Source organism: Pongo pygmaeus, chromosome 14, assembly GCF_028885625.2.
Source record: "Pongo pygmaeus isolate AG05252 chromosome 14, NHGRI_mPonPyg2-v2.0_pri, whole genome shotgun sequence".
In the NCBI taxonomy this organism is placed as follows: Eukaryota; Metazoa; Chordata; class Mammalia; order Primates; family Hominidae; genus Pongo; species Pongo pygmaeus.
In genome coordinates, this window is record NC_072387.2 from 39,404,029 (window position 1) to 39,431,250 (window position 27,222).

General features: G+C 44.7%; 1 protein-coding gene and 1 long non-coding RNA gene across 2 annotated transcripts; one reads left to right on the forward strand and one right to left on the reverse strand.

The window, feature by feature from the left end:
• The first annotated feature begins 427 nt into the window (after window positions 1–427).
• On the forward strand, window positions 428–20,082 carry MEDAG (mesenteric estrogen dependent adipogenesis). The gene is made up of 5 exons (XM_054446588.2): window positions 428–1,278; window positions 11,898–12,007; window positions 15,513–15,625; window positions 16,060–16,345; window positions 18,810–20,082. Exons 1-5 carry the CDS (start codon window positions 599–601, stop codon window positions 18,932–18,934), a joined length of 1,314 nt encoding a protein of 437 aa, XP_054302563.2. The 5' UTR covers window positions 428–598; the 3' UTR covers window positions 18,935–20,082.
• On the reverse strand, window positions 10,543–27,221 carry LOC129011535 (uncharacterized). Its single transcript, XR_008493351.2, has 3 exons — window positions 25,854–27,221; window positions 24,938–25,482; window positions 10,543–10,850 (listed from the first exon to the last, which is right to left on the reverse strand). It is a non-coding gene; the product is annotated as an uncharacterized LOC129011535 (long non-coding RNA).
• Between the last annotated feature and the right edge of the window lies 1 nt (window position 27,222).

Sequence of the window (27,222 nt, forward strand, 5' to 3'; positions counted from 1 at the left end):
CAAATGAACATATTCTGGGGCTCAAGGAGATCACCACCTACTGGGGAGGCAGGGGAGAAGGGAGGATGCTAGGACCCTGCTATCCCCACTACACGGCACACTGCAGTCTAGGGTTCACCGTGCAGTAGAAAGGAGAAGCAAAGCGATGAAACCCTTGTGGGATTCGTGAAGGCTTTATGGAAAAGGGATGTGATGATCAGTGGGATTTCTAGGGGGAAGGGATCCAGGGCCAGAAACCAGCTGAAGGGAAGGCTGAAAGGAGGGAAATGCAGGGTACGATCTGGATGGAGTTAAAATGGCAGAAAACTGAGGCTGAGTGAGAGGTCTGGTACTGAGGTGGGGATCGGAGTTCCAGCACTGGCCTTTGACAGCCTCTGGGTCCCAGGTGGAATGGGTGGGGCGAGAGCCCTTGCCTTCTTCTCCAATCAACACCAGGGGTGTGGTGTCTTAGGCAAGGGTGGGTGCTGTGCGCCCTGCCGCCCACCATAGGCAGGGCCTGGGAACCCGGGGAGAGGACTCTCCCCACCTCCAGCCTCCGGCAGTGTCCGCCAGGCAGGGCGGGGGCCAGCCCTGGTGTTGAGTAGCGGACCCCAGGGGGATGACTAAGCCTTGGCTGCGAGCAGACTCGAGCATGCCAAGTTATAAGACGATGATAACTCGGCCCGAGCCTCTGGGGTCGTGGCCGTGGGCAGGCAGGGGCGAGGCGGGCGTCCGGAGGGCGGATAAAAGGGGCCGCGCTGCGCCGGGGCCGCTTTCTCCGCGCGGTGCCTGCAGGGCTCCCAGAGAGTGGCAGCTCGGGAGGGGCCGACCGGGCGGTCAGACTGGCACCAGAGCGGCCACCGCGTCCAGGCCAGGCGGGCAGACCGACCCCCTCCGCACCTCGCGCGCGGCTGACGCAGGCAGGGCGCCCGGCCCCTCCTGGGGACCATCCACCATCAGGTGCCGGCTGGGGGCTGTAGGGACTGGACGGAAGCAGGCGGTGAGGACCGACGACGCGGGCATGGCGGGGGCGGCCTGCGAGCCGGTGGCCAGGCCAAGCCTGACCTCCATCTCGTCTGGGGAGCTGCGCAGCCTGTGGACCTGCGACTGCGAGCTGGCCCTGCTGCCGCTGGCGCAGCTGCTGCGCCTGCAGCCCGGTGCCTTCCAGCTACGCGGCGACCAGTTCGTGGTGGCCGGGCCCGGGGAGCCGGCGGCGGCGCGGCGGGGCTTCAACGTCTTCGGTGACGGCCTCGTGCGCCTCGACGGGCAGCTCTACCGCCTCAGCAGCTACATCAAGAGGTGAGTGGCCTAGCCGTGCGCCCCGGCCCGTCGCCTGGTACCCGCAGACGCCTCCACCCGGCTGCGGTCTCTGGGAGCCTGGGCTGTCCTGGCTGCCTGCGACACCGCGTGGCCCTTTGCTCCGTGCGCTTCTAGACTTTCCTTCTGCTTCTATCACCAGGAGCCTGCTCGCTCGCCCTGGTTCTTCTGCCTCTTGCACTGACATTTTGCAGCTGCTGCTTGAAGCCGCCCAGAAGGGCATCAGGACTGGGCGCGAGGGGGAGGGCAGGGGCCCCCAGCCAGAGCTCATGACTGGCGGATGCTTCTCCCATTCTGGCTCCTTAACTGGGTCAGATGAGCTCAAATTGGGAGCACACCCTTTAGAGGCTGTCTGCAGCTCTGCAAGACTCACATCCTGGCTTTGGAGCATGGTTGGCCAGTGCGGAGCGGGGGGCATGCACCATTCTGAGCACTGCCAGCCCTCTCCAGTGAGGAGACCGAGTGGAGAAGCATGCAGAAGCTCAAAGTTTCCCATCTCCGGCCTCCCTTCGTGTTTCAAAAGTAAACAAATAAACCGCAGCTGAGAAGGAAACAAAGCCCCTGGAAGTCCAGCCCGGGGCCATGTGGGCTGTGGAAGGCACAGATAAGTTCTGGGGAAATAAGTGTGAAACCTGAGGGCCTTAATGGGAAGGAGGCCCCCAGGATTCTTGACTGTTGTGGCCAAAGTGCCCCCAAGTTCTTCTTGGCAGACCGGCAGGATGTGGCCCATCCATCTGAAGCAGGCTTTGGTGCCACAGGGTAAACGAGGGCACTTCAGGCCTGATTCCACATGACCTCAGGCCTCCAGAGGTCACTCTTGGCAAGGGCCTGGAGTGCAAAGCCCTGTTACATTTGTGCTGAGAGGGCCAAGTGCCTGAAGAGGCAAGCATGGTCTAGAGTTTGACTCAGAAATGAATAAGATAGCCGGCTTTTGAGACACAGCTCCTTTGCTACTGGGAAAGACAGAGTGCTGTGGCACCCTGTGGGTAGGAGGGAGCCGAGAGGCAAGCAAACAAAATGAGATATTGAATGTGCAGTCTTCAAAACCCCTGGAGAAAAAACCTTGCTTTTCCAAAGACAGTGAGGGCTCTGAATGCCTGAAGAACCATTCCCCAGCAAGAATTTCTCCCTTTCTTAGTGAAATGAAAATTCCAATTCCAAACCATAAGCGGAGGACTGTGGGAGGAACTGAGTCAGAAATCAGATGTGCGCAGATTTAAAAAGAAGATACCCATTGTGTTTGAGAACAGGGTATGAAAAATAAAAATGTCCAAAATGAACTGAAGCCATAAGTTAGGCTTTTGACAGAACCAGTTCTCCTAATTGTAGCAAACAGTGCTGCAGAATCTGAAATGATTTTGAGGTCTGTCATCTAACTCTTGCTTTGAACACCTCCTACACAAAAGAAAATTAAACAACAGTGATTCCCTTGACAGCTTTGAATGTAGTATAAACAACTGGGCCACAATGACCAGGTAACACAGACCAGGGTGCAAATACAAACCAACAAATAATAGGCTATCATCGTATAGGCAATACTGTGAGGGCTTTTGTACCTGGGAAATAGCAAGGAGCCTCCGAAAATAATTTGGGTGATGGAAGGAGCTATCTATTGTCCTCAGGCAGGGAAGGAGGCTTTTATAACTGAGTGTGCAGTCCTGAAGGATGGCCAGGAGGGAATCTGGTCTAAATGGAGACAGCCTTCCAGGCAGAGGGGGAGGACTGGATTGTGGGCAGCAGTGAGGTTCTGCCCTCGTGAATCAGGAGGTGGGAGGCATGCCAAAGCCAGAACTCAGATATCTAAAGCTTCGCTCCTCTGAGCTGCCAAATTTGCCCAGTTGTTTTTGGCTTTAGAGATAGCATACAACCTCCCTCCCTCCCCACTTCCATCCCTCTCTCCCTCCCTCCCTCCCTCCCTCCCTCTCTCCCTCCCTTCCTTCCTTCTTTTTGAAAAATAAGCTCTGGCCAGTTTTATTAAAGATTTGCATGATTTTCTTTCACCAGTCTGTTCTGGCATGCTTCCAAAGATCTCAGGGCTAGGTGCAGTGCCTCATGCCTATAATCCCAGCACTTTGGGAGGCTAAGGTGGGCAGATTGCTTGAGTCCAGGACTTCGAGTCCAGCTTGGGCAACATAGTGAGACCTCGTCTCTACAAAAATTAGCTGGGCATAGTGACATGCACCTGTGGTCCCAGCTGCTCAGGAGGCCGAGGTGGGAGGTGGATGGCTTGAATCTCGGAGGTGGACCTCGCAGTGAGCCAAGATGGTGCCACTGCACTCCAGCCTAGGCAGCAGAGTGAGACCCTGTCTCAAAAAAAAAAAAAAAAAAAAAATCTCAGAATCCCCTGGATCAGTGATACCAGGGTGCACTTCCTATGGTATTTTCCACATGCTGTGCCCAATTTAATGTTATTACTGCTGGAGAGGTAGATGGCAGTTTTGAGAGTATGTGGCTTAGTTCTGTATTTCAGATTTCCTCGAGGCCAGGCAGTTGGTGGGGATGACCAGTTTCACTTTGCCTTGTCTATCATCCTCAGAGCCGACTTGCCCCAGCTTGTATTTTCCACCCTTCTTAATGGGTTGGAGCCTAGAGTGGATGGACTCCAGTGACTTTTCATCTTCTTTGTGGCCACCATATTCCGGCCCTGGATGTGGGATGGCCTCTAACCAAAAGCAGCCACTAAGATGGCCAGGGAAACCAAAAGGCAAAATGGTTCTTAATCATTTTGGACCATAGAACTTTTGAGAATTGTATGTAGATTCCCCAGAAATGTAGATATATGCCCAATTTTTGCTGACCATCCAGGATGTTCATGAGATACTTGGACCCAGGTTAAGAATCCTTGCTCTATTAATTAATTCTTTTTAACTCAACAAATATTTTTGGCATATGGGATAAGCCCCTGGTGTAATTAGAATTTCTTTCTGGGACCTCATAAGTATGTACTGTGGCTTTCATGAGGTCCTTTTCCAAGGAACCCTGAAAGGCTAAGAGCCACCGACCTTGACTTTCAGGTTATTCACTCGTTAAGAGAGCAAGAGGATGATTTTAGCAGCCCTACTTAGGTTCATTTTCTAATACTTTAACATTTTTTCTAAGTACATACCTACTAAGTAAACTAAGGAAATCTAGCGTAGTGGGAAGACTTAGTGATGACCACCAACCCTAAAGCTCCTTCAAAAACCTACTTTAAAAATATTTGTCCTGTTTTGTAGGATTTATGGCAAGATCTTTATTTTTATTTTTTTCTTTCAAGATCAGGATTTTCGCCCATGTTGTAAACACAATGTTCTCAGGACACAAGATGTGGGTAATGGTCATTCAGGGAGCCATTCATTCAATACTTAAAAGTCAAAATTACCATTAACTATGACACACACACACACCCCCACACCTTTTTTCTTATAAAGCAGCCTCTTGGTAAAGTATAATGGCAAACGTTTGGCAAAGAAGACCTGGAGTCCCTTCTTTTTGGTGCTCCCCTAGCATGAAAGAGGCTGCTTGGGGAATAAAAATAAATACAATAGTAATGGTGGCTACTAACATTTACTCGAATGGTGCAAAGTATTTCACAGCTATTATCTCATAAAAGTTTACAAAGTTTGCATTACTGCTGTTCCTCCTTTTTACAGATGTAAGCATTAGGACTCAGAGCTTAAGTAATTTACCTAGGTAAGATGCTGCTAAGTGGGAGAACCAGTAGAACCAGGAGAACCTATGCTTTCAGCAAATTACTTCGAACCTGAAATAATCTTGCTTTCTCCCTCATTTCCTGAATCTACAAATAAATAACTGGAATTATGTCAGCTAGTGCACATCTTGTACAATCAGCCTACAAAAGGAAGTAAGTGCAGTGATTTTAAGGAAGCCACTAAAAGCAGAGCTGTGACCTGCTCCTGGATGGGTGACAGTCACACCTACTCAGGGCAGAGAATGCAGGTGAGGTGGAGCAGCACTCATGGGGGTAAAATGAGGACAGTCGGGCTGGAACACACTTGGAAGTTTACTGGGGGAAGCCTCACCTCCATCCCACAGTGGGAAGTGCTGGGCTCTGTCTGCTGGCGCAGGCCCAGTTCTCAGAAGAGATCCAACTTGAGGCTGGGAGGTTGGAAGATGTGGTCTTAGATGTAGCAACCTGCTTAGGACAGCAGCCCCTTAGCAGGACACATAGTGTGATGTTGGTGGAATAATAACCATCCATGCACTGAGCTGTGAGATTTTTAAGAGAGTCAGTCTAGAGGAAGGGCTCTGCTCTTTGCGAGCTGAATGACCTTGGGAAATTTACTCACTGTCCATGGGACTCCATTTCCTCAACTATAAAGTGGGAATAGTAATAATACCATTAAGCAGCACCAGAAGCCGAGAGCTTTACACACATTATTTAATCTCTTAGCCACTCATGGGGTACCTTTTTTTAGCCAGATTCTACAGGTGAGGAAAATGAATGTTTGCGAGGTGAAAACACTAGCTGAGGTCACATAGACAGAAATCACACTCAGATCTGATGAGTCTACAGCAATGTGCCACCTGGCCATCTTTCCTGCCTGCCTTCTTCAGAGCCAGGCTCTGGACTTGCAGCCACACTTGGGTCTCCTTTCTACTCTCAGCCCCCCTGGTCCTTGCCACCTACCTGCCTGCCTGCCTGCGTGCAGCCACCCCATAGTCCCCATGGATGGGCTAGGCTGTGACTCTTCCTGGGGTGCCCCCTGCCCCTGCTCTTGTCCAACCCTTGTGGGCTGTTTGGCTTGACAGGACAATCTCTCTCCTACTACCCATCTCGCCCCAATACATGGCTCTAACCCCAGGCCCCTCCTGACTTGCTCCCTTTGACTTAACTGACTAGGAGAGAACCCAGTGGAGCCTGGACACATGAATACAGAGAACTATGCATTTCTCTGGCATTAGTATGTTTGAATGATTTACCAGTTTGCAAGCCTGTGAATAGCAGGGACCATGTCTTAGACCAGTGCTTCTCAAACTTTAAATAAGCATGCAAGTCTCCTGGAGACCTTGTTAAAACACAGATTCTGATTTATTATGGGGGGGAGCCCCGGATTTTTCATCATGCCAGGTGATTCCAGTGCTGTTAGTCCAAGGATCACACTTTGAGCAAGAAGGTTATACACTCATCATTTCATACCAAAATGGTGTATTTTCTCATCTGTCTCCCTAAGAGACTGTATGCTCCTTAGAAGCAACGCTGTTTCCTTTCTCATCTCTGTGTCCCCAGTGCCCAGCACACAGTAGGTACTCAGTAATCATTCCTCGCATGCATAAATGAATGAATCATTCTCTGCCCCATCAGAGTTTCACACACACTAAGTGTCAATAATTCCTTAAGGAATGAATGCATGAACATGCGTACCCTTGAATAATGTCTATGTAAGCCACACACATTAGAGTGAGAAGTCTAAAAATTTTGCTTTATTTCAGTAGAACTAGGGCAGAAGGCAGAGGGAAGAAGGGAAAAGAGATTAGGGCGAGACTCTTTGTAGGGTGATCAAGCTAACACTGGAAAGTCATGGCAGGCGTAGACTGCTTCCCCCAAGAGTAAAATGGCTCTGCAAGCTTTTGCTTAGTGTCACAGCAAAGAATTATGATGGAGGCAAGCAGTTCATGGGCCTCCTACACAGACCATTGCAGTGTGTGTTCCTCTTTTTCTCTGCTCAACTGTCCATATTTTTTTTCATGAACACACACACACACACATACACACACACACACACACCCCACCCTTTGATGGAGGCCATGGAGGATTTGAATTCCTATTTGTCATTGAGCAGAAATTGTTAGAGCCAAGGGAAATTTGGGGCAGCTTTGAAAGTTGGGTGTCTTAGAGGTGGGCCATCTTTCAGTGGCTCCTGATTTGCTAGAAGCAAAACACAATGCTCTTTTTTGGTCCTCCTTTTCAGATGTTGCTGTCATTAAGCTGTTCCCTTTAGCCTCCTAAACTGAAAAAATGAGGAAAGAAATTGGAACAAGGAAGGGGCAACTATTGCTCATTTATCAGATGCCAATATTTTCCTCATTTCCTGGGAACTCAAATGAACACAGCCCTGGTTGGGAGTCAGAAGTTTACAGAACTTCATCCTATGGGTTTGTCAAGTTGGCCAGGATTAGAGATACTCATGATGTTTATCAAGCATCTACTATGGGTTCAAATTCATATGTCTACATTGCATGTACTGCATTTACTCATCATGAGGGAAAAAATACTGTTATGCCCTTTCCACAGATGAGTGAACAGGTGCAGACAGGTTAAAGACGTCCCTCAAGGTCACAGTGAGTTGTGGCTCTGGAATTGAGTTCACATAGCCAGCAAATCAGGACATGAATTAGATCTTATTTTGAAATACTGTGCTTCCCATTACATTGTCCTGCTGGGGTTTTTTTGTTTGGTTGGTTGCTTTGGGTTGTTTGCTTGTTTGTTTGTTGAGATAGGGTCTTGCTCTGTAACCCAGGCTGGAGTGCAGCGGTGCAGTCATAGCTCACTGCAGCCTGGAATTCCTGGACTCCAGCAATCCTCCCGCCTCAGCCTCCTGAGTTGCTAGGAGTATAGGCATGCGCCACCACACCTGGCTAATTTTAAAAATTTATTGTAGAGGCAAGGTTTTCCTAGGCTGGTCTAGAACTGTGTTGCCCAGGCTGGTCTATAACTCCTTGCCTCAAGCAGTTCTCCTGTCTTGACCTCCCAAAGTGCTGGGATTACAGATGTGAGCCACCATGCCCGGCCTTGTCCTGCCTTTTAATCTTTGGATTGAAGCCAAGCTTAGACACTTTCACCCCAGAAGCGTTTTGGGGCCAGGGTAAAGCAATGAAGAAATGAGAGTTTAAAGAAACTGTCTATCTTAAAGTGTTTGCTTTTCATTCCTAATGATAATAATTTCAGCTACTATGATAAATATTCAATATGTATAAGCAATATTTGCATTAGTAATTCTGAAATATCTATGATTAAAGGACGGGTGTGATGGCTCACACCTGTAATCCCAGCACTTTGGGAGGCTGAGGCAGGCAGATCATTTGAGGTCAGGATTTCGAGACCAGCCTGGCCAATGTGGTGAAACCCTGTCTCTACTGAAAATACAAAAATTAGCTGGGCATGGTGGTGCACGCCTGTAATCCCAGCTACTTGGGAGGCTGAGGCAGGAGAATTGCTTGAACATGGGAGACAGAGGTTGCAGTGAGCCAAGACTGTGCCAGTGCACTACAGCCTGGATGAAAGAGTGAGACTCCATCTCAAAAAACAAACAAATGAACACACAAACAAAGAAGATCAAATAACTAGTCCCTAATATAATCTAGTAAGGTTAGTCTTAAACTAAAACCAGTGATTACATGTCAGAAACTTAAATATCTGTGCACCTTAACAACTAAATTCTCCGATCGTATCGTGTTTTAGTGAATGCTCACATTTATTTATTTCAATGGAATTTCAAGGTGTTTAACAATTGGACCATAACTGAGAGGCTGGGGATGGAGGAATTAATGAGGTATTTCTTATCTGTGGCCTGGTTAGAGATAGGGAGCTTATTAAGTAGGGATCTTGCCACAATCTCTTGTCTGTAAGTTCTGGCATCAGAGGTCTTCTATAAGCAGTGTTTTTACACATCTGTGGTACAGTGATAACTGGCATCCACTGTGATGAGGTTTACAGCCTATTAAGGAGCTGAAATTCAAGTATCCCTGAATCATCCAAGGCAGATTAAATTACGTTGCATGTAGTTTTATTATCCAAGGTGTTTTGTGAAATTCAGGCTCGAAAATGGATAGCTCATGTGTAGGTCATACATTACACTCAACACGTGGCTATCCAGCAGGCTTCCTTCTGTGACCATGCCAAATACCTGCTCTTTGAGCCCAGTAGCATTCGAAAAAGCCTTCCACCAAATTCCAGGGAAAACTGATTATTCTCTGAACCAGAGATCATTTGTAAGTTGAGATTTTTATCTGTGGGATCACTGACCCATCGGATGTCAATCAATTTTGTACGCAGAGGGAAATACTGCACTAGCATTTGTGTCATCAGAAAAGGCATCAAAACTGCAGATTTCTGGGTACATTGTACACAAATGCCATGCGCTTTCCATTAAGAATGACAATCAGACTCCAGATATTGAAAGAATAGAGGAATCTCCCTGAGGAATATAGTAAAGGAGCTGAAATGACCATGACTGAACTCCCTGTAAACAGGGTGGTAGGATAACGGGAAACCTGCCTCGAATGGGTCATAGGTGGAGCCTGCACCCCCGCTCCCCCCACATCACCCATCTATTTTTTTACGTTTATGTCAACTAGACTTGCCCTTTCCTTCCTCTTTTGCTACAGGGGTTTTCTTTCTCTTTTCTCCGTCTGTATGCTCACACCCCATGTAACCACAGACTTCACTTTCTCTTCACCCCCTTCCCAAGCCACTCTTGCCTGTCTGCCTAATGATGATTTCAGCAACTATGATAAATATTCAATATGTAGAAGCAATATTTGCATAGTAATTCTGAAATATCTATGATACTTGTGCTGGGTGTTTGGCCGCTGAATAGATGGATGGCAAGAGGGATGGGCAAGCACAGGGGCACCCTGCACTGCCTCCGTCCACTGTCACCTTTCTAGGCTCTGAGCCCCTCCAGCACAAGAAGGCAATGAGACACATGTAAATGCTCACCTGGTGCCCGGCTCATCAGCAGGACTCAATGAAGTTACTGAGTGAATGAATGAATGAGCCCAGCAAATGGTGGTTTTCTTTTTCCTGCCATCTCCTTTGCTTTCTTTCTCTAGTAATTTTTGGCAGTTGGTCAACTGGGATAAAAAAGGGCAGGAAAATTCTCTCCCAGCTGATGTGCAACACCAGCACCACTCCCCTCAGTCTCCTGAGGTTCCCCCATCTCACCCCCTTTCTCCTATTCTGCCCAGATGAGGATGAGGGCAGGGGAGGGGTGAAGGAAGAACCATACCAAAGCCCCTTGTGGGTCTGCATTCTCTTACCTGGCCTTCCATTCCCTTGTAACACCCCAGTGCCCCACCCCAGCTCCCCTCCTCCATTCCCATCGTCCTCTCTTCTATTCCTGCCATCCTCACCCACTCCGTGAGCATCAACATCCACACCCACCTTTTTCTTCTCTGGAACACTGCAGCCCCATGTTCCCCTCCCTACCCCAGGAACAGCTCCCAAGCAGCCACCATTACAGCTGCGGTGGGAGGTGGAGACTGCTTTAAAAGCTTGGTGAAATAGAAGGCAGGAAGCATTTTAGAGGCTCCATCAGGGGTCAGGTTTTAAATGCTCTCAAAATCAGGTCTGACAATCCCAGCAGAAAGATAATGACATAGATTTCTAAGAAACCAAGCTGGGAAACAGCCGAGCGGAAGCCGTGTTTTCATGCCTCAGGGTAGATATTCTCTCACACGCTCTTGCCACATGCCCCGGTCACTGTCGTGTGTGCTGGTCCCTCCGAGGGGTGGTGGGAAGTGGACGCAGGGGAGGGATACCGAGAGTACTGTGGCCACCACTCCCTGCAGCGGCTGTTTTCTCGCCAAGGCTGTGATTCTCATGTCAGGCACTGGAAGGACAACCAGCCAGAAAAAATTGCTTGGAGCTGTCTCTGCGGATGACTAGATATAAGAAACAAGCATGCTGTGGTGTAGCAAAAGGCAGCCCGTACGCTCAGCCCAGCCAGCCCTTCACTCCGTGCAGATGCTCACAGCTGTGTCAATGGGGAACCAGCTCCATGTTTCAGAGAGACTGCGGCAGACGCATCCTTCAGCCTGCTGGGGGGCCATTCAGCCTCCCTACATCCACATGGCATCTGAGCTTGGGTTTAGCTAGAAAATTAACTAGCTTCTTGAAGGAAGCTAATCTGCACTTGGACCTTTTTATGAACAATGCGGACAGGGACATAGCTAGGCTGCTTGGAAGATGTGAAGGGTAGGGAAGAAAGCTAACATGCTGGATGACAGAGTCAGGATTCAGAAAGATCTTCCTAAATGAGAATAATGAAAACCAAAAAGGCTAAATTTAACAAGGATGTAGCGAAAAGTCCAACATCAGTTGTTTTAGTTTTTTAATTACACAAGCTCAGCGTAGGGGAGATATGAACTAGTAATAGTTCATATGAATATTGGTTGATTCTGTAATCTATAGAGGGGACTGGTTTATCTAGGGATTAGTGGGGAAGTGGGGAGAAGGAAAGGAAAATTCCAGACCCACAAGTTAAACAGGATGACTCCACTGGAGAAAATTCAGCTAATTCTACTTATTATGTCGAATTCATTATCAATTCAGAGAGACTTAGAGCTCTTATAGCTTCAAATGAATGCTTTTAGCCTAAATGACAGATGATACTGATGATCTTCTGGTAAAGTCTGAGAGCCAAGCGTTGATGCCAGGACACCCCCAGGACCATGGCTGCCTGTGGGCTGCACACTGATCCTTCAGCCAATCAGCCATGACCAGAAAGATTCATTTATATGGTGACCTCTGTAAGGATGCATTTCAAGGAACTTCCCTGCAAGGTCTGTGGCTGTGGCGGATACCTCTCCAGTACATCCCCTTCCTAATTTAGATGAAAGGGTACGTTACATTTGCAATGATCTCTGCTTTTTCATAGGTATGTGGAACTGACCAACTACTGTGATTATAAGGACTACAGGGAAACTATATTGAGCAGACCAATGTTGTTCTTCATTAATGTACAGACCAAAAAAGACACCTCAAAAGGTAAGTATCTATATTAGTCCATTCTCACACTGCTATAAAGAAATACCTAAAACTGGGTAATTTATAAAGAAAAGAGGTTTAATTGGCTCACGTTTCTGCAGGCTATACAGGCTTCTGCTTCTGGGGAGGCCTCAGGAAACTTACAATCATGGTGGAAGGCGAAGGGAAAGCAGGCACGTCTTACATGGAGCACGAGGAAGAGAGCGGAAGGGGAGGTGCTACACACTCTTAAACAACCAGATCTAGCAAGAACTCACCCACTATCATGAGAACAGCAAGGGGAAAATTCACCCCCATGACCCAGTCATCTCTCACCAGGCCCCTCCTCCAACATTAGGAATTACAGTTTGACATGAGATTTGGGCAGGGACACAAATCCAAACCATATCAGTATCTAAATAGTTTTGGTTTGGTCCTTGCTGGGACCAAACTGGGCTGGGGTGTGGACTGATGAGCAGGGCAGAAATCAGCTTGTGACGAGGTAGACAGCAAGGAGCCTGGTGTGTGAGGCCACCTGAAGCACAGCACAGGCCTGCAGAACAAAACCCTCAATGATCCTAGGGCAGAAGCCACCTGTCTGGGAGCTTCTTTTCTACTTCCTGCCTAGGCAGGAAGTGATCTGACATTCTGAGCCTTTGGAGGTTGCAGAAATGACTAGAGTGATGAGGATGATATATGACATGCTCTACCATGTATCAAACACCTACTATGTCTAAGAAGTGCTCTAATGTAATGGATCACCACAACAACTTTGTAGGGCTTATCAATTGAGGACGTTATGAACATGAACATCATTACTATCAATAATTATTCTGGGATAAAGGTATAAACTGACCCGGGCAAACTAGGATGCGTAATTATCCCACTTAGGAGGTGCTTACACTATTCCCATTTTATAGATGAGGAAACTAAGAAAATAAATAGCCATTGTGGATGCTTTTCTGTTTCATGCCATGATGTTGGAATGTCATGTTTAGACACATCTCTTTATCGTTTCTTCCAAGAAATCAGATTAGCTGGTAGCGACTATTAAACCAAATTTCAGTATGAAAATGTCTCCATTTTGCCTTCCTCATCCTGCTCAGAATGATATGTGGGGGAAGTCATGGGCATAACGTTCTGTAATAGAAGTAGAATTTCTTAAACTTGCTTCTAACTAACATTCTTAAAATGAGTCCAAGGAAATAAGAAATGAGCTACAAATTTCAAATAGATTTCCCCAAACATTCACTCTCATTCAGATTTGTGGAGCTCTCTCTGCTCATTTGACAATAAAAAGTCACGATGTTCTTTCTGCAGGAGAGGCCAGGAACAGAATGCCCAGTAACAAGAAGTGCTCGTTAGAACATCTGAAGCCCACGTGTTCTTTGGCTTGATTATAACCAGAAAGCCAGATAGTTCTTTAGGAATGTAATTCACAGCTGTATCAAGTACACCTCCTGCATCGATCACTCAGGAGGAATCTAAAAAAAGAGTAAGAGCCCTCTTCATTTTAACTTTTTAATGAAAGTATAGGTAGTGGTACAAGGAGGAATTTGTAGGTAGCCTACAGAATGTACGAAGTTGTCGAACAACTATTATGGAAAGAGGCACGTGTCTGAGGCATACTATAATGTGATAAATCGCCACAACAGAAATCCGGAAACCCAGTACTAGTTAATTGTGATAAAAGCCATAAAATGAAGAGGCTCTATGACACAAAGCTTAAGATGGTCAATTTTAAATTGCAAAATTATGATTAAGGCAATGTGTCTAGTCTTGCTGTTATTCTAAACCGCACTTTTGTGCAAATCAGAAAAAGCCACCATTTCCTCAAGACGATTACTAATGCTTCCCACAAGTTTGTCATAATATAAAAATAATGTCTGTAAATGTGAATGACAGCCTCTAGAGTTAGGCAGTGTACAACCTGCCCCATCAGCACAATTGTGGAGTGTGGTGGCCATGAGTATATAATGAGCCCAGAGGTGTTGGTTTGGTTTACGTGAGATTTAATTGAAGGTATCAAGGAGTTTGCTTGCTTTGTTTGTTTATCTATTGTCTTAAAGAGGATATAAGGCAGCTTATATCTAAAGTGCCCAAAAAATAATTTTGGAGAAAGAAAAACATGGGTAAGAAAAACAAGATGAATAAGGTTAGTTTAAAATGCCTTCCTCGAGGACATAAACACTTGCTGTTCGTGGACCGAAGGTTTGTCTCTGAGATATCTCAAAGTCAGTGTAAAACACTGAGTTCTAAAAATCACACAGTGTCTGGTCCCTGGCTGTTAAATGGAGGAGAACACAGGTATCTATGTGTCTCCTTAGACCAACGACTGAGTAATTAAGGCCATGGAGCTTGATGCTGGGGACTGGAAAAGTTAAGAGGTTGCTGGTTAATACCATTTTATATTTCCTAATGAGTGAACAACCTTCTTTTGGCTTAAATCATGCAGAATTGGACATGAGGGGTTACCAAACCAAACTAATCAATCAACAACAAAAAAATCTGTCTGCCAGGACAGACACGTGGTATTATTTAAACAATGAGAGAGAGATGTTTTCCCACTTGGGATTGTGTTAGAGGTAGCGGCAGGGAGAAGAATCAACCTCTGGTTGCCTTGGTCCATAGAACCCTAGACTAGCCATTTGTCAGAAGCATGTCTGGTCCCTGGAGAAGCTGGGGAGAGCTGGGCGTGGGGTGGGGGTAGGGGTGGAGGTGGAAAGCATGGAGCAGCCCTGTTTCCTGACCTTTGCAGATTTTCTTTTGCAAATAAGAAAGTTTCTGTAAGAGCCAAGTTGTGATTTGAATACCCAGCAAGTCATGGTGGCTTATGCCTATAATCCCAGCACTTTGGGAGGCCATGCCTGGCAGATTGCGTGAGTTCAGGAGTTCAAGACCACCCTGGGCAACATGATGAAACCCTGTCTCTGCAAAAAAATACAAAAATTAGCCAGGCATGGTGGCAAATGCCTGTGGTCCCAGCAACTTGGAAGGCTGAGGTAGGAGGATCACTTGAGCCCAGGAGGTTGAGGCTGCAGTGAGCCTTGATTATACCACTGTACTCCAGCCTGGGTGACAGAAACTCTGTCTTAAAAAAATAAAAAAAAAAAAAGAAGAAGAAAAAATCCAGCACGGCAGGAACATGAAAACCGGCTATCTCGATCTTCCACTTTCCTTCCCCACACTGGATACATGCTGTGGAGGCACAGTTCTCATCTGTGATAATTATAGAGCGGAATTTTTGATTTCTGAGACTCCAGTTACAAACTGCAGCCTTGTGGGAGCTGATTGTCTAGCCTGCCTTTACAGCGGCCCAGAACCTCCTTCATATCTGCAACATTCTCAGAAACACTTCTAGAAATCTGGCGAGGCTTTGTAGTAAGGGTGTGAGGGAGCAGAGCGGAAGGTTATAAATGAATAAAATCTCCAAAGGAGGTGGGAACCACTGCTATAGCAAATTATAAGAAGCATGCTTATGTCACATGGACACACTTGTTTCTGAATTCTGCTTGCTAATTTCTAGAAAGGACATACGCGTTTCTTGTAAACACAAGGCACCCCAAGATAAGAAGACAGATAGAGCAAGGGATGGACATGGTCATCTCCTCAGTGATTGGAGAAAGTTACCGGCTTCAGGTAAGCCTAGCCTGTCTGAATCCAGGGCTGTCAACCACATGGAAGGAGCTTGTGCATTTCATGCAGGAACTGAGGCCGTATTGCCCTGGCTTAAGCCAAGAGAATGGCCCTTAGAAAACAAAGTGCATTCAGACACTTTGTTCTCAAAGGTGGCATTATTGCTACCAATAAAATGAGTTTAGTTCTTAGCAACCTATTAGAAATGGGTAAGAATAAATGTAATTTTGGCCAAGCAGTTCAGAATTTTTAGATGGAATATGATGCAAATGCAAAGTTTTGTTAGAAAAAATAAAGACAACAGTTTAAAAATATCTGTGAGAGTGAAAGGGGAATAAGAGGTGTGATGTTTTGGATATTTGGGTGGTTGTTAGTTCTACAATGTCAACAGGATACTTATGTCCAGGAAGTCAATGCAATGTTCCTCTCTCTTTCAGTTTAATTTTCAAGAGGCAGTGAAGAATTTCTTCCCCCCAGGAAATGAAATGGTTAATGGAGAAAATTTAAGCTTTGCATATGAATTCAAAGCTGACGCATTATTTGATTTCTTCTATTGGTTTGGGCTCAGTAATTCCGTTGTAAAAGTAAATGGAAAAGTTCTGAATTTGTCAAGTACAAGTCCAGAAAAGAAGGAGACGATTAAGTTATTTCTGGAAAAAATGAGTGAGCCTTTAATCCGAAGGAGCAGTTTCTCTGACCGAAAGTTCAGTGTAACTTCCAGAGGTATGTTAAAAATTCCCAAGGATATGTGGAAGGTAGTTAAATAAAAGGGTAGAATAAAATAATGGAAGATAGTCAATTGATTCGAAAGGCAAGACCTATTAATGAAAGGGAAATAGATCACAAAATTCAGAAAGTAAGAAGTGGGGCTTGTTTATTACCAAAAACAAATGTAGTGACTTTTCCTTTTGGGCCCCTTTAAGTTTTCTGACAACACGATTACATTATGCAGTATACCCCAAAATAACTTTAAAGATTATTATTAATTTAAATGAGTATTAATGATCATTTAAATATTTTTGGCAATCATTTAAATATTAGGAAAGAATGCTGCCTTCCAAATATTCATATTCTGTACAACAGAATGTGAACAAAAATGATCAGTTGGGAGAAGTCTCTATATGGTCAAGATATCAATCTTTTTTTTTTTGAAACAGAGTTTCACTCTTGTTGCCCAGGCTGGAGTTCAGTGGTGTGATCTTGGCTCACTGCAACCTCAGCCTTCCGGGTTCAAGCGATTCTCTTGCCTCAGCCTCTCGAGTAGCTGGAATTCCAGGCGCCCGCCACCACACCTGGCTAATTTTTGTATTTTTAGTAGAGATGGGGTTTCGCCATGTTGGCCAGGCTGGTCTGGAACTCCTGACCCTGTGATCTGCCCACCTCAGCTTCCCAAAGTGCTGGGATTACAGGTGTGAGCCACCAGGCCCGGCCAAGATATCAATCTTTATAGTACTTGGAAGGGTTCTCCAGATTTGGACAGAGCACAAAAGAATAACTCGAGAAGGTTTCATTTAACACACTCTTGATGACATATGGCAGGTTCTTGGTATTGACACCCATGTGGCTGCAGGTGGCATGAATCATGCATGGCTTGTCTGGATCTGTCTTCTGCAGAGCCCATTCTCTCTGTCTTTTGCTAGTCTGGACTGGAGAGCAACTTCCCTGAGTCAAGACTCTTGCTGCTAATTGCAGAAAACCAGCAGTCTCTGTGAAGTTGTGGTGTTCTCAGAGTTCAGCTGTAAAATATAGAGTCCTCATTAATTGTATTTACAGCCTGTGTTTTTTGCTTTGTTTTTTGTGTTTTTCATTTTTTGAGATGGACTCTCGCTCTGTCACTCAGGCTGGAGTGCATTGGCACCATCTTGGCTCACTGCAACCTCCTCCTCCTGGGCATAAACAATTCTCGTGTCTCAGCCTCCCAAGTAGCTGGGACTACAGGTGTGTGCCACCATACCCAGCTAATTTTTGTGTTTTTAGAAGAGATGGGTTTTCACCCTTTTGGCCAGACTGGTCTCGAACTCCTGACCTCAAGTGATCCAACTGCCTCAGCCTCCCAAAGTGCTAGAATTACAGGTGTGAGCCACCACTCCTAGCCACAGCCTGTGTTTCTTTCTTCAAATGTTTACAACAAAAATGCTTGCTACTAGCTATTTCTTATCCTAGAAGTGGTCTCTCTCTTTCTCTTTTCCTCTTTCCTTCCCTCCTTCCTCCTCTCTCTCTCCATCTCTTTCTCTTTCTCTCTGTGTGTTTTTCTCTCCTGCTCTTTCTTCATCTCTGTCTTCATTTCAGTCTCCATCTCTTCCATCTCCATTTCTGTCTTTGTTTCTCTCTCTTTCCCCTCTCTTTCTCTGTCTCTCTGTCTTTCTATTTATCTCTTCCCGTATTGTTTCAGCTTTCTCTGCCTGGGAGTTCCTCACAAAGATGCATTTGTGCTCTGCTCTGTTGCAATCACGTGGAGGATTATACTTTGATCCTTTTGGAGGGGATGATTAACTGGCCCCTTTGCTGCAGTGCCATATGTGCCTGGGCCTTTCTCAGACACCCCTGAGTTCACCTATCTGCCTCAGCAGCCTGGGCAGGATTTTCCGGTTTCACCATGGCTCACCCTCTGTCCTGTGGGCTGCCCAGAATGTCCACCCCATCTTTGGGACACTGAGGAACATTTGAAGTTAGGCAGTGCTTCCTTGAAAGTTTACTCTAAGCCGGCTCGGGGGCCACTTCAACTTCAGAGGAGTGTGGCAGGGTCCTTCCTGGAAGCTGTCATCATGCACTGCAGGACAGCACAGCCAAGATGCACCTCCTTCTTGTCATGCAGTCCAAACCTGGCACCCACGACAGGCAGAGCACAGGGCCACTAGGGTGCTAACCTGGCCCCATTCCCTGCAAAAACTGTTCTCTGTCCTCAGTAACTATTCCCAAAATGTAAGCCTTTTGCCCTCAAGTGTGAAAGAGTATATTAAGCTCATTGCAAGTTTACTCCAGCCCGCAAAAAAGCAAGTGACAATCTTGTCCCACTAATAAAGAAAAAGCAACACGTTTCTGTTTAGCCTTTTGAATTTTTCTGAGGAAGCCAGGATTCTCTATTAATTATTAAAATAGTTATGTTGCATGAATTTGAAAGGCACTGTTGGTTTTTTTCTTTCTTTCAGTGATGGTAATAACGCATGCTTTGTTTACTGTTTTTTAGGTTCAATAGATGACGTTTTTAACTGCAATCTGTCACCCAGATCATCTCTGACAGAGCCTCTTTTGGCAGAATTACCATTTCCAAGTGTTCTGGAATCTGAAGAGACACCCAACCAATTTATCTGATTGGACTGAACATTCTAGCAGTTGCTCCCAAACTCCAGGCCTGTGCTAGACTATAGGCTGGGGGGAGGGTAGGAGGTGGGAGGCAGATACTTTCACCTGCGTGTCAATCTCCGGCTCCTCCATGGCTTCTATGGAGGACTCCTCTCTTCTGCTTCTGTGGATGTGATGCCCTGGCAGGCCCAGGGCAGCTGATTCCCCTAAAGGTTATGATTACCAGGATGGAAAGGCCTTGGTGCCATGGCACTGGGTGGGGCTGGGGGATATTCTCTACTTTGAACACTTCTCCAAAGAGGCAGAAGGGCCACAGAGTTCTGCCACCCTGAACATTTTTCTCAGTTCCCTGGGAGTTTTCGTGGCAGCCTTTGTGGGAGTGGTCTGACTGGCTGTTGACCCGGCATGCTTCATAAATCAGGGTTTGGACCTCTGCTTGGAGCATCCAACCCCTTGAACTCAAACCTATCGAGCAAGGGGTTAGGAGTTCTGTTCTCTTGCCAACCTGGCTGGGCAAAAGCCTGTGCCATCTTTCACTGGAAGGCAAATATGTTTTTCATCCTGCCACATGACACCTATGAGAAATGTTCACGGTGAGGTTCACTGGAGGAGTAGCCAGGTTGCTAGGACAGTAACCCTGCCACACACTGCCTGAAATTGGAACTCCATTGGCCTCCCTCTTAACTAAGTGACCCATGTAGAAGGAAGCCAGGAGATACGCTACCGAACAATGACAGGGGAAGGATATTGGACATGGCAGCGTCCTCCTTATTGAAAACACATTATGTCACTTGGGAATTTTAAATAAGCTTTTAGCAATCCTAACACAAAAAGCAAAATAGAAGAAAGCTATACCATTACCATAACACATTTTTCATCTCATAGCTACAATGGAATTCTTGAAAAGGAAAAAAAAATCCTATCTACATATAAAAACCTGCATGAATGAATCACTACATATGCTTATAATGAGGAAGAGTTATGGGTCCTGAGTGTAATTTTTTATCTTTTCTTAAAAAGTTTCTGTATTATGCATTTTGATAACACTACTGATGATCCTTCCACTTATATTTGAAATGTTATGTACCACATTTGCACAATTAAAACTTTTCATAGCATTCAACCTAGAATTGATTAAATTTATGACTGAGGCTTCATGTGAGCTTTCCATTGTGGTTTGTGGGTGGTGTATTTGCCTTGTAACTTACTGAATTACAATAAGAATTGTGGGTTTTCATAGCCACTTTCTCAAGAAGAGCCTTTTGAAGAACAAATACTATGAAGTATTTGAAGAAAGGAAATAAAATTTGATATTGATCTTTCAGAAAAGAGAAGGGGAATGCTACTTAATAACAGAAGATGTTAAACATTTATTATTACACTCAGTAAAAAATGAAGAGTATTAACAATAAACTAAGTTTTACACCAGTGCAAACAAACCTTAGGTGGATATCAAATATGAAATGCTTCCCAAAGGAAACAGAAACTCTATTCACAAAACTGACAAAGAAGATTTTTTTTTAAGTAGCGGAATTGAGAAAAACCATCAGTATCACCCCAGGAATGGACTGAAGATCTGGAAGGGTTCTTTCACCATTGAAACTTCTTTTCAGTCAACTCTGAATCAAACGCATTCACCCATTCCATATTTACTCAGCAAAGTTTTATTGATTGCCTATTAGAAATATACACTGTGCTAGTGTATTTTATTAGTAAATATCACAAAGAAGTTATATTGGACAATCTTTAAAATTGATGAAAAGCCTAGGAACAGATCTTCCTGGGTAAAAGAGGCCTCACACCGAGTATAAATGTGGCCCAATGCTGATATTTTAACAGTTTAAGATCAATACAATCTGTAGGACAACAATGACCTAAGCAAGTCATTCATTTATTCATTCATTCAGTTTGTCTTCATTCATTCAACACACATGCTTGAGTGCCTACTAGTTGCCATAGGCACATACCAGGTAGATGCTGGCATAGAAAGGTGCCTAAACATGGCCCTTGCCTTCAAGGAGCTTCCACTCTTGTAAAAGAAGACCCTTGTATAAGCTAACAAGACTAATAAAACAAGTGCTCTGAGAGAAATTCAAAAAGGAAAACATCTAAGATGCTTGTAATCCAGTTCTGGAGATAAAAACCAATGACGTAATGTAAAATTTAGTTTTTATTTTATTTTATTTTATTTTTGAGACAGAGTTTTGCTTTTGTTGCCCAGGTTGGAGTGCAGTGGCATGATCTCAGCTCACTGCAACCTCCGCCTCCTGGGTTCAAGCGACTCTCCTGCCTCAGCCTCCCAAGAAGCTGGGATTACAGGCGTGTACCACTACGCTCAGCTAATTTTTGTATTTTTAGTAGAAACGGGGTTTCACTATGTTGGCCAGGCTGGTCTCAAACTCCTGACCTCAGGTGATTCACCCACCTTGGCCTCCCAAAGTGCTGGGATTACAGGTGTGAGCCACTATGCCTGGCAAAATTTAGTTTTAAAACAAATATTTAAGGATTGATTGATCCAAGTGATTGATTTACCCAAGCTCTCAGTGATCTTGGAGGCTAGTCACTTATTCCAACAAGAATGCAAGTCCAGAAATGATTTACAGAATGAGGGAGTTTTTTTGTTTGTTTGTTTTTGTTTTTTGTTTTTCTCATTACCTGATGGTACTAGCTTGATTTTTGGCTAAAAGATAACATTGCTCAACTTGATCACCTACCTTAATTATCAGCTTGAATGCCATTTTACTGTTTCAAATATCCAATATATCCTCAAAAAGCAAAATTATGCCCTCATTGAAGAAATTCAAAAGAATGTGTGTGTCAGTTTTCAAAGGGAGTTTCTAAAGAATTTCAAAAATGCTTCAAGTGATAGCAGCAGTAATATGGTTTGGCTATGTCCCCACCCAAATCTCATCTTGAATTGTAGTTCCAATAATCTCCACCTATCATGGGAAGGACCAGGTGGAGATAACTGAATCATGAGGGTGGTTCCCTCATCCTGTTCTCGTGATTGAGTCAGTTCTCACGAGATCTGATGGTTTTATAAGGGGCTTCCCCATTCACTGGGCACTCACTCTCTCTCCTGCTGCCCTGTGGAAAAGGTGCTTTTCTCCATGATTGTAAGTTTCCTGAGGCCTCCCCAGCCATGCAGAACTGAGTCAATTAAACCTCTTTTCTTTATAAATTACCCAGTCTCGGGTATTTCTTCATAGCAGTGTGAGAACAAACTAATACAAGCAGCATTCAAATAAGTGATTACTTTGAAAAAGAGAACATTCATTTGGATGGATAAGTGCTGGTATAACAGATTTAAAATGACTGTTCACTTTTGCTGTTTGCTATTTGCATAAACCTGAGAGAAGAACTAACAATGGAAGGCATTGATAATTACCCAATGGCCGCCACAGCCTGTGTGTTTCTTAAGTGTTCTGAGAAGAGGCTGGGCGCGGTGACTCACACCTATAATCCCAACACTTTGGTAGGCTGAGGTGGGTGGATTGATTGAGCCCAGAAGTTTGCGACAAGCCTGGGCAAAATGGTGAAACCCCATCTCTACAAAAAATACAAAAAAAAAAAAAAAAAGAGTTTAGAGAAGAATTAGGGAGAGAAGGGCTGGCCGAAGAGGGAGGCCACATATAAAAGGGATTGATGAGGTTTTGATAGAATCAGTAGTCTAAACTTGCTGTTATGGTTTTATTTAGATGAAATGTAAGTAAATTTGGTTAAGTAGCAAGTTAGAAGCAGAGCTTAGAATTTACCCCATTAAATTAGACTATCCTAATAGAAAGTAACTATATAATTTTTTTCTGGAATTTCCAATAAAAGGACCAAAATCATTCTTGGACTACTCACCTACAACCCCTCTTAGTGGCAACTATGACCTAGATGACTCAACAAGATCTGAGTCTGTGATGGCTAATTTTACGTGTCAACTTGACTGGCCCACAGTGCCCAGATCTTTGGTCAACAGTCATTCTGAATATTTCTGTGAGGGTGCTTTTGGATGGGGTTAACATTTAGATCATGGACTTTGAATAAAGCAGATTGCCCTGTCTGATGTGGGTGGGCCTCATGTAATCAGTTGAAGGATGAACTAGAACAACACATTGGCTCCCCCCAGCAAGAGTGAATTCTGCCAACAGTCAGTCTTCAGACTCAAGCTGCAACATCAACTCTTCCCTGTGTCTCCAGCCTGCTGTCCTACCCCACAGATTTTGGACTTGTCACAACTGTGTGAGACAATTCCTTAAAAGAAATCTCTATTTTATTTTTTAAATAAGGATGCTCGAATCAAAGCATTGCATACTGCATAGTAATAGAAAGTCTTTTGTCCAAATATAAGAGCGAAGGCAGAGAAGCTTCACTTCGTTATCTTTGTATCCAAAGTAATTGGCAAGGTGGCAGATTGTCTGTGACCTCTTCTGGGCTTTTGGCAGTGGCCACCTGTCAATTCTTTTACTGCTCCAAGAATGATTTTGGTCCTTTTATTGGAAATTCCAGAAAAAAATTATATAGTTACTTTCTATTAGGATAGTCTAATTTAAAGCTAATTCTTCATTAGCTTGCTCTTTGAATTTTTGCCTTCAACTCTTTCCTCTCTCCCTCTCATTCGGGAGATGACCTTGCCTCTCGTATGACCTGGAGCAGTGCTTCTCAAACTGGAATGTTCCTAGGAATCCTCCGGAGATCTTGTTAGAGTGCAGATCCTGATTTAGCAGCTTTGGGCGGGGCCTGAACTTCTGCATTTCTAACAAGGTGCTGCTGAGGTTACCGGAGCACAGCAAGGTTCTAGAGCTGTCCATCTCAAACTCTGTGAATCACCTGAGCTCTTGTTAGAAATGCAGCAGCTCAGGCTCCGCCTGACTTCCGGAATCTGAATCCATGTGCTCACACATGCCCAGGGGCAGATATGCACACTCAGATTGGGGAGTGGCTCTCCAGCACACCCATCTTCTCCAGGCTTGGGGCGCATCTGCTCTCTCCTGTAGCTTCAAGCTCTATCTTTCTGCTCCTGACCCTTGGCCTATGAATTTGGTTACTCCTCCCCTGTTTTAAGTAATAACTCTCTCTACCTGAGCCTCTCCTCCTCCCCTGGCTAGAGATTTTCTTCTCTGTTATAGTTCAAACTTGAGTGTTCTATATTTGCTGTCTCTTCACCCTTACCACCCATCCCAGTCTTTACTACTTCACATCATGTTCTGTGTGTGTTTGTGTGTGTGTGCGCGCAGGTGCACGTGTGCATGCAGAGAGAAATTGTCACAAATGTTTTTGTTTTTTTGTTTTTGGAGATGGGGTTTTTGTCTTGTCACCCAGGCTTGAGTGCAGTGCCACCACTACAGCTCACTGCAGCCTCAAACTCATGGGCTTAATCGATCCTCCCACCTCAGCTTCCCAAGTAGCTGGGACTACACGTATGCATCACCATGCCTGGCTAATTTTTTCATTTTTTGTAGAAACGGGGTCTCCCTATATTGTCCAGGCTTGTCTCGAACTTCTAGGCTCAAAGGATCCTCTTGCCTTGGACTCCCAAAGTATTGGGATTACAAGCATGAGCCACCACGCCCCACTGTAATCACTTCAACTGAAAACCAATTAACATTTAACCCATTCAATACAACTATTCTCAATTGTTTTGGATCAATTTGAACCTCTGCTAAAGACATATCAGTAAGCTAAATTAGTAACCTAGATGCTTTAATTTCTGAATGATTAACTTACTCTGGCAGAATGATGTGGAATTTTGCCTCTCCTCCTTCTGGAATGAGAGGCCAGGATTTACTTAAACTTCCAACCTGGGCCCTTCACTGCATTGTTTAACCCAAGCATGCTCAGGTGAAGTCCAAGCTTCTCAGGATGGCCTGCAGGGCCTTCCACCTCAGCCGGCTCTCAGTTTCCCCTGACACACTTTACAATATGGCAATATTAAACTACTAAAGGTCTTGGGACTGCACACACTGTTCCATGCCTCTGGGCCCTTGTGCTACTTTGTGTCACCTGTCACCTCCCCCTGTTCACCTGGCTGACTCCAAGCATCCTTGAGGACCCAGCTCAGGCACCTCCTCTTCTAGGAAGTTGTTCACTATAATAATCATGGTGTTGCCCCGATGCCATCATACAGCTCATATTCAGTGCATGGTCAGTATTTGTAGAGGGAGAGAAGAAAGAAGGGGAGAAATACTCTACTTAATCATTTAGAAGGGTTGCCTCAGGCAACCAGAATTCAAAGGCAGGAATAGTGCTACACCGCCCTCCATAAAATGGACCCACGCAAAAATACACTTTGAACACGCAAAAATACACTTTGAAGTAGAAAGACTATAAAAGGAATGAAGATCAGAATAGCAACAAGAGCAATACCTTAGATTTGTGTGATTTTACAATTTGTAAATTATTGTTGGAACTCATCATGTTTACAGCACAGTGAGGTGGGTGCTGGTATTCTCATTTACAGATAAGGAGACCAGGGATCAGGGAAGGATTTGCTTACCCTAAGGGCCTGCAGTGACAGAGAGATCCTTTGGCTCTCTATTTGGTTCCTACTGCACCATTTCACAGCTTGCCTAAAATGAGACAAATTGTAAGATATTAATAAGAATTCACTTTCAAAATTCTATATACTTGCTGCTCTATTTTAAAAATATATTTCTCTTAAATTATGCTATGCTAATTAGCTCTACCATTTCCAGACAGTAATCTGTTATTGGGTGCTACTTTTTAAATTTAGATGCCACTACTAAATCCTAATTTAGACTCATTCCTTTTAATAACATCTATGCCTCCTAATGTGTTCCACCCTCCATTGCTTCAAAACATGAGCGTTTATAATGTGTTATATTCATTCCATTATATGGATAGAACTCTACCTTCAGAAAATTCTAGTTTAGCTCTTCATTTTAAAGACATTCCTTGCACATATATTTGGGATCCTTACCTTGATGCTTTTTCTGTCTCCTTTGATAAATTCCTCCTTTGTCACACTGCACTGTTTCTCTGAGGTCTTACATTAGAATAACCCCTTAAGAATAAGGAACTGTTGTAAATTGCTTTGTAAACAGGTTGCCAGCCGACTCCAATATTTATTTCCTGTCTTCTCTTTTCACCCAAGTGGGTAATAATTGTGTTGCAACCTGGAGGCAGTCAGTAGTTACTAACCACCTGGTATGTCAAATTACCAGGTAGTGTTATGCAGCAAAAGGGGCTCACTGCACTAGAAGCCAACACTATGACACCAGGTTTTTGAGAAAAGAAAAGCTTCACATTGCAAGTTAACTTCTGAGGAAACAGGAGTCCAGTTCAAACCTGTCTTCTTGTACTGGCTTTAAGGCAGTAATTTTATTACAGAAGGTTTAGGGTTGGATCCTGGGGTTAGCAGGTAATTGGTGGAAGCAAAGGGAACATCTGGGAAGTCTTCTGGCATGGATGGCTCTCTCTTCATGCTTCCTCATAGGTCCTATGCGCAAATTTGGAGGGAGTTCATACGAAACATGCGGTAGAAATTCAGGCTGTGACATCAGCAAGCTTGCTGTGTGCAAACTGCATTTGGCCATATTGATTCCAGCTGATTTCAGTCAGTTTTGTTATAAGCAGAGGGAGTTTCAGCAAATTGTTTCTTTTCTTATCTGCCCCTGAAAACAAGAATTTCTGTTAGTTATTGGTGTCTTTGACTCTTTGAAACAGTTTCAGTAGTTCCCAAGATATGAAGATAAAAGACCACCTTCATCAGTGAAAACTCTTACAAGGGGATGAAAGACACAGCTTCCTCTATGAGAGTACAAGAACAATTAAATTGACACAAACACTATGGTTGGTGCCAGGAACGTGGCCTGGTGAGGAGGACAGTGTCACATCCTCCCTGCCCAGTCCTGTTTCCACGCGTGCATTTCCCCTTCTGCCCCTCTCCTAAGCCAGGATGACCCTTCTGACAGCGTGGAACCATAACAGAAACTGCTTCCATTTATACCAGATGACTTGGGATTCAGTCTTCTTGCTTGGTTTTTATTGACCGCAAAGATCCATGACAACTTTGCGCACATTTGCTTAAGCTGAAAGCTAATGGATGAAAGTTTGTAGCTGAAAATCTACTTTCTCTTCAATCTCTTCCCTTTTTGCTTTTCTTAGGAAACATACAAGACAGTGGTCCGGAAATCTCACTGCAAGAACTGTACAAATAATGTAAAAGTAAGGCATTCATAAGATCAAAGCCACATTTCTTTGCTCTCTGCACCCCATTCCCGCGCCGGCCAGGTTAAGCCTTCTGCGTGGCCAGCACCCCTTGGAAGGGGCAGAACTCCCCGGAACCC